The following is a 12,340-nucleotide window of genomic DNA, read 5'->3' as shown; positions in this document are numbered from 1 at the left end:
GTTTATTCCAATAATTATTATTAATAGATAAAGCTGTTAAATGAAGATTTGTGTCTTTAATCCTTTTTCTGTTGTCGCTTCAAGCCTGTGCGTTACAGTGATTTTATCACGGGCTAGAACTTACCGTGGTAAATTCACTGTAATGCACAGCCTCTTGTGGTATATTGCTTTATTATTTCACAATTAGTTACTTGATTTCTTACCGGAAGGATTTTGTGTAGCATCAAGGGAAAACAGGCATAAAAGGTGGAATTAAATGGCAGGAGTAAACTGTGGAATGCATGGACGTGCAGCATAATTGATATGTCAAGGCAATGCATGATGTATAAAATGTGTTTGACCCAACCGCTCAGACCTACAATGGGGGCAACCCGGAGATGATTTCACAGCGTTTAGACAGGCCCGGATCTTTGAAATGAATCCATCTCTGTCTCAGGAGGGGGTGGGATGGAGGGTTTACTTTTATGAAAACAAAATTCACTATGTGGGTACGAAGTCATGCCCACTGAAATCCCTCATGGCTAAGGTAGCCATCAGCTTGTCATGTCGAACATGTTGCAGCTATGCTTGTCTCTCAAAGGAAACACATGTCGATGGGGAGCGGTTTGAATGCACACCAACATCCCCCACCCTTCTTAAAGGGATACAGGAAAATAGTGGCACGGAGCATGCAGAAACTAGCACAGTCAAGTCTTATCGCATACCACACATAACCATAAAACTGTCCTGCAGAATAACAAATAAAGCGCTAAATGCACATTACGCGTGCCCGCAGCTTTACCATTCATTGACAGTCTGGAATCAAAGCCAAAAAGTGTCAAACCATGCTTTCAACAGATTCACCAGAACACAATACAGAATGCCAAACAAGATTCCGAATGAAAGGCACAATAGTTGAAGCAATGTAAGTAGATCAAATTGGGTTTTCATAATTGTGAACATAATTAAATAAAATTGTGTTTGCCGTAGGGCAAAAAGAATGCATAACAAATGTTTAATTTCAGATATAACACCAAGTATTGTCCTTTCATTGTTGCACCAGAACTGCACAAACCTGCAGCGGACTGTGAACTAGAACTTAACAACCAGTCAGCTGTAGTAAGCATAGTGATGTTATCACCTATAGGGAGAAAGAATGGGACAGAACACATGACACTCTGCACGGCCACAGGTTGGGGCTTATCACTAAAGAAATGGAACAAAACCACAGTCAAGATTACATTATGTAAACTACTTCAGAAATGATTAAAAATCTTATGGGGTGTAACATGATCTCTGAAAATAGTGAAAAGTATACAGTATAAAGTTTATAGTCCATGCATAAAGAAGTGAATTTATGTAATGCCATAGCGCACTGGTAGATAAATTCTAAATTAAAGGTATTAACAAAACATTTTTATGTATACACTGTAAAAAGTGGTAATGTGCAATTGTTACCTTAAAGTCTTATTTCTACTTGATCTAACCTTTAAATTAGTTTTGTTAATGAATCCATCAGGTTCAGTGATGGCAAACAATATTTCTTTACTTGAATCAAAACAGTTAATTTAGGTGTTACCACATAAAGAGTCATTTGAAAATATCCATTAATTCTCTCTAAAATATTACGGCAATGCATAGCCTGCTGTGTGAACAAAAGCTAAGTACTGTACACTGTAAAAAATGATTGGCCAGGTAACCTACACAGTAAAAAGTGCAAGTGTTACATTATGAAGCTATTTCTACCCAATCAAACCCTTAAACATTTGTTTTTTTGGTGTAAACTAATGTATTTAGGTTGATTCAGACATGTTCAATTATATTTTTGGCTTTAATCAAACCAGCTACTTTACATTTTACCACGTGAAGTAGATTTTTTAGATTAACATTTTGTTCAGTGCAAAAATATGCTTAAATTAATACAGCAAACAAAAGTAAATTTAAGGGTTAGATTAAATATAAGTAACTCCTTAAGGTAACAACTGCACATTTTCTACTTCTTACAGTGTAGTTTAATTACAAGTCAGTGCAATAGATACATACATTCAAAATTAAATTTGTAGAACTACATTTTTTAAGGGTTGAGAAGATTGCAATGGTCAAAACTGAACAAGCAGATCACATTTCCATCAGAGCACAATTTGTAGATGTTTAACAGTGACTCAACTTTTCACAAGTTAACAGGGGCGCAGAGGGAATGTGCAAGTTAAAAACTGCTCCACTGGAGAGAAACCGTGTGTTATAACACTTATAAATCCTGAGTAATGAAGGTATACGGCCTGCGAGAGGAAGGAGAGACGTACCTTCAGTGCCATTTGGTGTCATGGAATTGTTATTTATATGTGAGTTGTCGATGCTGGGACCGTTAGGGGACTCACTGCTTCCACTTACTCGACTGTGTGGACTAGCTAGATCCTGCATTTCCATAGACCTGAAAGGAAGACAGAGACATGCAGACGGTCACACACAGACTAGCAGACACTAGTACTGAATGATACAAATACACCACAAATGAACATTTACAGCCTCACAACAGGGAGTCTGAAATATTATGCTTATTTCAATACTCTTAAAATAAATGTTGATTTTGATACTGTTTTTATTTTAAAAGTTACATAAAAACATTTAATAAAGAAAGTAATTGTATGTGCTTGCATACTACAGTATATGGTGGGACTCAAAATTCTCTCTTGTGAAAATGCTTCTACTTTTTCATATTTTCATTTAAAACTTTTTTTTTTAAATAATTAATATCATCAGCATAACAATTTAAGGGAAAAGTGGATTTGACAAATGAATGTAATTAATTTCTTAGTATTTGTCCACCTTTTACTTTAATAAAAGCATGCACTCGGGCTGGCTTTTCCACATGTTTGTGCAAAACCTGCTGATCCATGTTATCCCAGCTTGATATCAATGTAACCAATTTGCTTATTTGATCAAGTGACCTAGAAATAGTGCAGAATCTTAAATACTTTTTCATTTTACATTATAACATCATTACATTTCTTTGTTTTAAATTGTTCAAAATCTTTTTTTCTTTTTTTTTTTTTTTTCAGTTTTAAATTCGATTTTGAATCCCATATTTGCAATGTGGATTCATGTTTTTGAACCACACTGTATACATACAGTGTACAGATATTTAAATTCACAATTATATTCACGTAGCCAAAATCTCAAAATACTTCAGAGAAAGAGAAACAATTACTAACCACAAAATAAACATAATAAAACAAGAGGGCATTTTTTAATTCCACCATTTATTCAATCATTAATTAAAAAATAAAAATGAGGCTTTACGGAAATGTAAACTACATTTAACGTGAGCATTCCAGCGGCCCTCCAGAGAAATATGCTTAACAAGGGCATTCCCCTGAGGCACATCAAATGACATTTGACACAAATGTAACAATTAATGAGACATCTGATGATTGATTGACTTTCTCATTTTAAGCATTAAAAATTAACCACCATTGGCATCGTAGCGCGCTGCAATTTTCATATGATCATTTCCCCCAGCGATCGCTGTGTGATTGTGAGGCCTTCAACCTCAACGAAACAGAATGAAGAGTTCACTAAAGCATACTGTTTGCTCTGGCAAGTGTCTTAATTGTTTCTTTGTTTATATACTGAGAGCCACGCCACTGAAAACATTATTCTATTGGCTCCATTGCACACTCACACGATTTCATTATGCATAGCAAATGGAAGGTCAGGCCAGTGTGTGTTTGCGGTCGGATGTATGCATGCGTGTTGTGTCTGTTGTTAGCCCAGCTAAAACACACATTAGTCTCCAGAAAAGCATTATTGCACTAATTACGCAACAAACACAATGCCCTGCGCACTACTCTGCCGGAGTCAATTAGAGAGGGTTGTGTCCCTGCTATCAACAAAACAGTCAACTTTTATAACTAACAAAGAGGAGGAAATAAGCAACATTTTATCAATGTAGATTATCATACTGTACCTTTTTTTAGTAGTTGTTCTTGATCGGCTATAAAATATCCGTTACAGATGGTGGCAGTTAAAATGAGAGAAAAAGAATCCATGCCACGGAGATGTTAAAATGCAACTTGCTTTTCAAATAACGCCCCTGACCGTGAACTGTCAAAAGTTTTGCCTAAATTGGTGCACTGACTGCAAACAATATTCAAATATGCATTTCCCTAAGGGAGTGGGTCCCCTTTAGCACTTTTTTCTCTCCCTTAATTCTTGATTCTTTTACACTTTCTACAGTTTACAAAAACTTCCAGCTGCTTCTTTCGAGTCCTGAGCATTTCAGCACTAACTTCACTTGATTAGCCTCTAGAAACCGGCAGTACTTCACTTAAGTGTTTCTTAGTGATGCTGCTGGCGGCAAATCAGCTCCCTTCTTACCTGAAAATGCATTGGCCTGAGCCATGTGTGTCAAATAGCGTTTTTTTTTTTCTATTTTCTTTCTCTATTTCTCTCTCACTATCCCTCTCTAGCTTTTTTGTCCACCTGTGCCAGGACCCTAAAAAACAATATCACTCTTTGTTATTTCAGCTCGATGTCATTGTGAAAAGCCATCCGTGACACAATAGACATTGTCTGAGAAAACATTTTTGTTATTCTCGCGCAGAATGGGAATAGAGGAGCTGGTAAAACAGAGAGGCACATTGTCTGTAGGCTCAACCCCTCTGCTGCTGTTTCCTACTCCAGGTTTTCCCTCCTCCCTTGGAGAGAGAGAGAGAACAGCCGAATGACGGAAAGGTGATTCATCATTGGTCTACGACAGCTGCAAACTGGATTAGTCCTCCCCCAATCAACATGCAAAGAGGGGAGGTTGGGGGGGACCGGGGGTTTTGAGTTTTGTGTGAGCGAGGTGGGGGCGCCTGCTTGAGGTCACTGCCGCTGTTGCCTCTGGAAGGGGGGGGGGGGGGTACAAAGGTTGAGAGAGATGGGAGTTTGTTGAACAGAAGCTATTCAAGCATGACACCCCTAGCATCTTCAGGAGATCTTTCATCTGCAATTGACACTATCTGAAATTTATCTCCACTCCCTCTCCAGGCACACTGACAGTTCCTAATGATAGTCGGGGGGATGATTGTGACTTTGCCCGAGGCTTTGAGGGGATGCAGGGGGCGACCAGAGAGAACACAACAACAGAGCCACTATAGATACCACTCAGCACATCTCTTACAATAAGGCTGGGAAAAAGAACAAGGCGAACATAAGGGGCCACATATGCTTTCTATGCACTTCAAATGGCGCTATTACTCTTTTTAGTTGACGATTACATTCTGTTCCAGCCACAGCAATGCACATCAGAAAAACTGTATACCTGCGGTGCTAAAATTCAATATCAGACCAGACCAGGGCCAAAGTGTTTGCTCTGCGGATGGATGTAGGTCACGCTTATTCTGCCTTTTCACCAAAAATGTTAGAAGTCTGAAAAATCCCTGGATGAATTTTTAATGGTGGACTGTTTTCATGAGATGTAGTAACCTGAGCTGTTTGGTCTTGGTGTGTTTTCGCCCCCACCTCTTCCCACTATGGCCGAGCCATGATGAATAATGGTCAAGTTTTAGAATTTCAACCTCGTCCTTCCTTCTTTCGCTTTCTACCCCATCCAGAGATATTAACACACTTTTATACTCTAAATACATTCCTTACATAATACAAAGCTCGAAAGCAAAACCTCTGACATTGTATAAACATTGCAGTGTAAGTTCTTTCATTTAAGGAAAGAAAGATGAAGAAATCAATGCAGGTTAAAGAAACAGGGGCTTTTAGGGAATAGTGGTGTGCCTGTATTCTGCGCTCAGAAGTTATGAAGCACTACGCATATGCTGGTCTCACAGCAGAGCCCCTCATTCAGCAGGTGATTTTCACCAGGTGAACGGGAAAGGTAGGCGAGAGGTTGGGTGTGGGGTTAAAAGCAAAACAAGCCCTTCTCCTGTACTGCTAAATATTTATTGTTTGAACAGAAAGACGACTGCATTCAGCATCTTTGATGTTCTTCTTAATTCAACCTGAACTGAGCTGCCTTTGATGCTCTCGGAACAAAGGGGCGCGTTGGAAGTTTCATCAAAAAAGCCAAACACGCTTCACATAGGACTGTTTGCACGGCTTTTTGTCTCGCTTTGCTCATTTCAAGCACTGCGTTTCCATCAGCAAACACAGCCAGGCTTTTAGCATTGATCATTATAGAGCACACGGGTAGTCTGGGCCTGTTCAAGCAATTCACCTGAATCCTTTATTTCTTACAACTGTCAATAACAAGCAGGGCAGAAATATTTATGGATATTTATCATGAGAATGCACTTCATTGGAAAACTTTATGCCACTCAGCATTCATTTTAGAATTAAATTGGAATATGAATTTCAAAAATGTTGATTTAATAGAATTATAATAAAAGCAGAATAATTGTTTTCAAATTCAAAAATTAATCATGAAATCTTAGTGTTTATTCAATTTTTCCTGCTTGGTTTCCAGCCACAGTTTTTGAGACTTTAATTTTATAGGGCAAGACATGCATATTCCTTTGTCAAACTTTACAGACGATGCCAACCATGTGTTGCAAGTTACTAGTTTTGAAAAACAACGCTTTAATCAAAATAACTTTAAAACAACTAATCCCAACTTAAGCTGGTCAGCTGAATCCACATGGTGGCCCAGGAAAAATAAATCCACTTGCAAAGAATGTTGATGTGGACAACAATTGAACACAGATGTGACTAGAATTAGACACAGTTTACAAAATGCTACACTTCACTTGACTCAAGAGGAGTATGGAGCAAAGAAATGTGCACCACCAACAAAACCCTGATTAGATTATTAAAAAAGAAATGTGTGCCTGTACCATCAGATATAATTTTATTGCAGGTACATGCTTTCATGTTTTTTTCCCTGTACTGAGTGTACTAAAATACTGACAATATGTTATTAAATTACAACATGAAAACTATCCACTCAAGACAATCAATAAATATTGATACACCTATAAACACCGTATGAGGCCCATAACAAAGACATGCACAAACAAATAAATATCACAAAACTTCCAAAGCCAAGGACATATATTTAGCACATATATTTTCAAAAACACGCTTAGACACATATTCAGAAAAGTTTAATTTTAAATGTATATTTTAAGATGACTTTTACATTTCTAGAATTGTATGTAATTAAAATGCAAATTCTGAACACATGTGATGTGGTTCGTTGATGTACAATTTGTCTCTTCCATTTTGTTCAAACTGACATGGAGCTCGAGCGATGGACAGCACAGCTACATTAAATCTGTTAATTCTGAGCTCTTCATCACACTAAATTATTTCCAGAAGTCCATTGACTTGGAGTGTCTAACACAGAAGATTTAAGGTACACATCTGATCACATTCTCCCCACCACAGCGCACGGGGAAAAAACCTTGACCTCTATATAACTGTGAACACGTACATTTGTATTGATGAAGCATTAACTTTTAATATATTATTACGTCCTTTTCTTGGCTTTTAATTTTAGATTGAAAAAACACTGCATGATATGAAGAAATCAATCTGTTTAAATTTGTAAATTATCAAAATAAAATATAATCAGATTATAATGTTGGTGAATAAAAATATGCATATATGAAAGCACAAATTTATATGTTACGGAAAAAATATATATATATTTTTTTTTTGTCTTTTACTCCTTTACTACAAAAATCAGCTCCTATACAAACATCCTAAAAAAAAATTTTAAAAAAAAAAGATGCCCAGATTTAGCTCATCCTCTGCTCCCCTGCTTAAGTAAACAAACTGCTTGATTACATGTAAACAAACACAAAGAAATTTGTAAATGGTGAAGAGCCGTGATCAATTGAGCTTCTCAGCCCTTATTTCCTTCTCCCTGAGCGATGTTTTCCTGAGACAAACAGTGGCATGTTAAGAAAATAACACTCTACTGTATTTAGTAAACAGCTAATTGCCACAAACGGTTTCCGCTGTCTCTATCTCATAAACAGTAGAGCACAGCAGTTTCAATTAACCCTGTCTTTCACCGCACTCCATTACCAGCTCGGAAACAGGCTCTGGCCACACACATACGGAACACATTGGGCCTTCGGCAAACACCAGCGCATCGTTGGCTGAACGCATGGGGGCTTATCAGGAAGGGTCTAATGCAGTCCAACTTATGCCTTATTAAAACAAATACAGTGTGCAAACAATCCGAATCAACCAACCCATTATGAGGTAATTAGATAAACAAGGGTTTTGTGTGAAAAGAACACAGAAAGGGCCGGCTTGAGGCAACACTGTGCTAACACACTCCGGCAAAAACAATGCGAGTTGGAGAGCAGCTGGTGCAGTAAGACGTTTTAATTATTCGACATCAAAAGCATTTTTAAAAATATGACTTTTTGACAAAGCAATATTTTCTTAATTAGAGCACAATATGTCACTATGCCACTGTCAAAACTACTAAATAAAATAAAGATATAAATTGTCCTTTTGAGTCTTGAGAAATATTTATAAGCAAAGTGTAATTACATTTCACAGTACAACAAAAAAAAAAACATTACATTGTCAAAAATGAACAGTTTTGTTGGCATTGTGGTGGCTGCCTGCCGATGACTTACAAGACACCAATATGCACCCTGGCCTGCCGGTCTTTCTACCCTAAAGCGTTCCTGCATGCAGCAGATGGCATTGGATGTCAACTGCTAAAACTGAACTGGTTTTGTTAATTCTTCCAGCTGAATGGGATCTTCTGTGGGGAGTCTGTTGTGTTTTGCTCGCTGGATGGATGGAAAATGGAAACTTATTGAGCAGTAGGATATAGTAGACTAAAACGGAGGGCCATTATTTACATGCTATCTCTTATTTCAGTGCCTCGTAGACCTGTTTTAAAGTATCAAAAAGAAAGGTACTCCTCACCTGAGAGCTGAGGAAAGGGAAAAATGTGAATTCGAAACGGGTGAAGTTGTGGATCAGGTGTGTGAGCTCCCGGGTGAGAGGGTAACTGGGGATTTAAATTTGAGCGGCAATCTATGACAGCAACATACTGTGTTATTTGCACATTAAAAAACTTTAAAATCAAACGGTTTTTTTTTGTTTTTTTTTTGCTGTAACTCAAAGGAAATTAATTCTTAAAACAGAATACATGTGCCTACTATACCAGAAAATTACAATTAAAATGTAAGAATATTATATTTGGGGGAATGTGAACTTGATATGCCATAAAATATCAGTCCATTTAAAAATGTTTGTTGTTGTTGTTGTTGTTATTAAATAATTTATGTGTAAACGTAACCATCAGAATTAAAAAAATAAAAAAAATAAAATGCTTTGATAAATGAGTTTTGAAAATTATCTTTCAAAATACACTACAGAAATATTGGATTTGTACCTTTTCTGGAATTGGTGAAACTGACATGGTTGTCAAAATGTTTTATTTATTAATATATATATATATATATATTACAATATTTTAAGAAATGATTGTAGTAAATTGACATCAAATTGATTGAGCAGATTTTTTAAAACATGTACACTTTGCTGAGAGATCACTAATATTAATTGGCTCTGTCTCTCAGATAATTATCAGTGGTTTAAAATCACTGTAATTTTGACATTTGACAGGCATACAAATATTTTTTTTAAATGTCTCAATTTGAAAGCGCTCTACTTATAGGCAGTTTCAATACACTGATCTACATTTACCTAAGTACAAAGTTTGCAACCGACAGAGAAAGTTTCAAAGTGAAACAACACTGGAAACTCAAAATGCCAAATGTAAAAGTAAAAACAGACTGTTTGTAAATGATCAAAATGGTACTCACTACAATTATGGCAGAATCCTTGCACTTTTTCTTTTATTCCTCCTTTTTTCCCCAATCTTCTGTTGAGTGTCTGTCCGTTCCAGAGCAAATGAAGAAATGTTAAAAAACTTTTCTCTGACTCAACTTAAACACACAGAATACGGATAAAAGGCAACTTTTTTTCTTTTTCATTTTAAGGGTGAAAAGCCATGGAGCCCCGTGCTAGATCTCAAGAGACAGACTCCGAGAAAGAACGAGAGTTGTCCGATTACTGCTGCAGGCAGTGACTAGCTAGTGTCTGAGGAAGAGAAAAAAAGAGTGAAAGAGAAAGAGCCAGTAGTGTGTGTGTGTGTGTGAGTGTGTGTGTGTGTGTGTGTGTGTGTGTGTGTGTGTGTTTGAAAGAGAGAGAGAGAGAGAGAGAGAGAGAGAGAGAGAGAGAGAGAGAGGGAGGGAGCTTGCAGTTTGAAAGCGCAGAAAGTTGCTCGCTGCTCTCTCTCACAGGAAGACTTTAGTTTGGAGGAGGCACTGGGGAGTTTTCTTCACACTAGCCCTCCATATGTCATTCACTCACAGCTTTAAGCTATATAGACCTTCTCCAGATTGTATCAGTGATCCTAAGACAATGAAACGGCAGAGCCTTCATGCGCCTCTGCTAGTCTGGATCCTGTGGCTCTGCACACACACAGCCCCAGGGCAAAGCTTTTTTCCTCTTCCCTTTATTTTTATTTTCTTGTTTGATTGTTTTTATGCCACAGACAAGTTCAGTTATTTATTTATTTTTATTTTTTTTGTGGCTGATTCTCTCTGGTTTGTCCCTGACAATGGATCCTAGTAGGTATGCATTCAGTAAATGATGGAGTTTATTTTATTGCAGCAAACTGGCTTGTCCGATCAGCGTTATAGTGGAAGCCCTCCATCAACAAGTAGACTGCTCACTGCTGTTTGCAAGGTAATGACTTCCGTCTGTCTGCTCCAGCATATTACTTCATTTGTTCCAATGTTTACCTTCTCTACTCCCGCACAATGGAATACTACAAATGCAATCTATCACTTACTATAGGACAGGCATTCCTATTGTGGATGTGTTGTGCATTTAAATACAAAATGTATTTTTTTCCTTCAGAACATAAGGAATGCAAATGTAAAATATAAAAAATAAAATAATGAATAAATGAAGAATAATAAAGTCAAACCTAGTGTTATAGTTTTTCAAATTACCTATAGCATAAAGTATCAAAGGGACAGGAAAAAATTAGAAGTAGTAATATAATAACTTAAATTAAGTGTCTGAACAAGTTTTAAAATGAACAAAGACAGTACGTGCTTTTTTGTATATATATATATATATATATATATATATATATATATATATATATATATATATATATATATACATAATAAAAACTGGAAACAAGTTGGCTAAAAAGACACACACACACACACCTTGTGATATTGGTTTGCCGCGGTTAAACGGCAGTGGATCAGCAGCCTTATAAGGGACAGCAGGTCAACATGAGCTCCACAAACCTCTGCTGTTCTTTCCTCAGTATAAATAGACCCAAGCTTGACTTTTGCTGATCTTGATGTGCTATTAAAGCAGTTGAGATGCAAATGCACTGGCGATTATGCTACAGATGTGCCTACAGGTAAAACCCAGAGTTTCACATTTCAGCCTCTGAAAATTAAATATATTGCATTTTGAAGAGGCTCTTGATAACTCAATAGACTAATAAATGCAGAGGGAATCTCAAGTAACTATTCGCCATAGCTGAGGGGTGTATATGCCAATCGAGTTATAGCCCTCTCTCATATAAATTTAACTTTCAATGTAATTTTGCAGTTATTTTGAAATTGCACAGAATAATTACCACAAGTTGTTGTTGTCTCCCAAGCAACCACTTTCATTTTCTCTCAAGCAAAGTCATCTCCATCAATGGAAAGATGTTGAAAGGTATGTTTCACATTACTGTACCATCCAAACTAGGATGAGAGATTCCTCATAATATTCAATAAGACTGAAAATTACAATTCTGAAAGATATATAGACTCATTAAGTTAAAGACATTAAAAAAATAAATTCAAAGTAAATTAAAATCTTAGGAAAATAAGTTTCTATTTCGCAAATAAATAATAAAGGTGTTACATACTGTTTATCACACTGTATAATATACAGTTGTGATTTGTGTGAGAGCATGCAATTATTAAATGGTAATAATACAATAATAAATGTTTTATAAATATATACAGTCTTAAATGGCAAAGCACAAAAACTTTTAATTTTATTTCTGTTGTAAATATATAGATAAATAAAATGAAACATTAAAAATTTGAATTACTGATTTAGTTTAAATCTAAAAGCTATGTCACTCCTAGGTTTTAGACTTATTTTTCCCTAGACTTAAAAGCTTAGCAAAATGCCACTTTAGAATTAGAAAATCAGACTTGCAATGTTCCTATTATGTGCCTATGGTGGACTTAACAAAGATTCATTGATAGTCCTAGACTGACATCAGTGCTTAAACATTACTTGCCAAAAACTATATCAAGCTAGAAATATGAGAAGTGCGTGAGATTAAGTGAAGCCGTTC

At 36.4% G+C, this 12,340-nt stretch overlaps 1 protein-coding gene across 6 annotated transcripts in view; it reads right to left on the bottom strand.

The window, feature by feature from the left end:
- Positions 1-10,026, bottom strand: part of LOC127434302 (eyes absent homolog 1-like) — a 51,068-nt gene extending 41,042 nt beyond the window's left edge. For 2 of the 6 annotated variants that reach the window (XM_051686941.1, XM_051686942.1), the window contains exons 1-3: positions 9,774-10,026; positions 2,283-2,410; positions 1,055-1,120 (exon numbers count right to left, since the gene is read on the bottom strand). In XM_051686941.1, the coding sequence (XP_051542901.1) occupies positions 1,055-1,120; positions 2,283-2,406 (190 nt within the window). In that variant the 5' untranslated portion in view covers positions 2,407-2,410; positions 9,774-10,026. Of the gene's footprint in view, positions 1-1,054; positions 1,186-2,282; positions 2,411-9,773 lie in introns of those variants that run through there. The other 4 variants (XM_051686943.1, XM_051686944.1, XM_051686945.1 and 1 more) reach the window with 3 other exon arrangements.
- Positions 10,027-12,340: the final 2,314 nt, after the last annotated feature.

Source organism: Myxocyprinus asiaticus, chromosome 44, assembly GCF_019703515.2.
Source record: "Myxocyprinus asiaticus isolate MX2 ecotype Aquarium Trade chromosome 44, UBuf_Myxa_2, whole genome shotgun sequence".
NCBI lineage: Eukaryota > Metazoa > Chordata > Actinopteri > Cypriniformes > Catostomidae > Myxocyprinus > Myxocyprinus asiaticus.
This window is presented reverse-complemented; position numbering and strand designations above follow the sequence as displayed.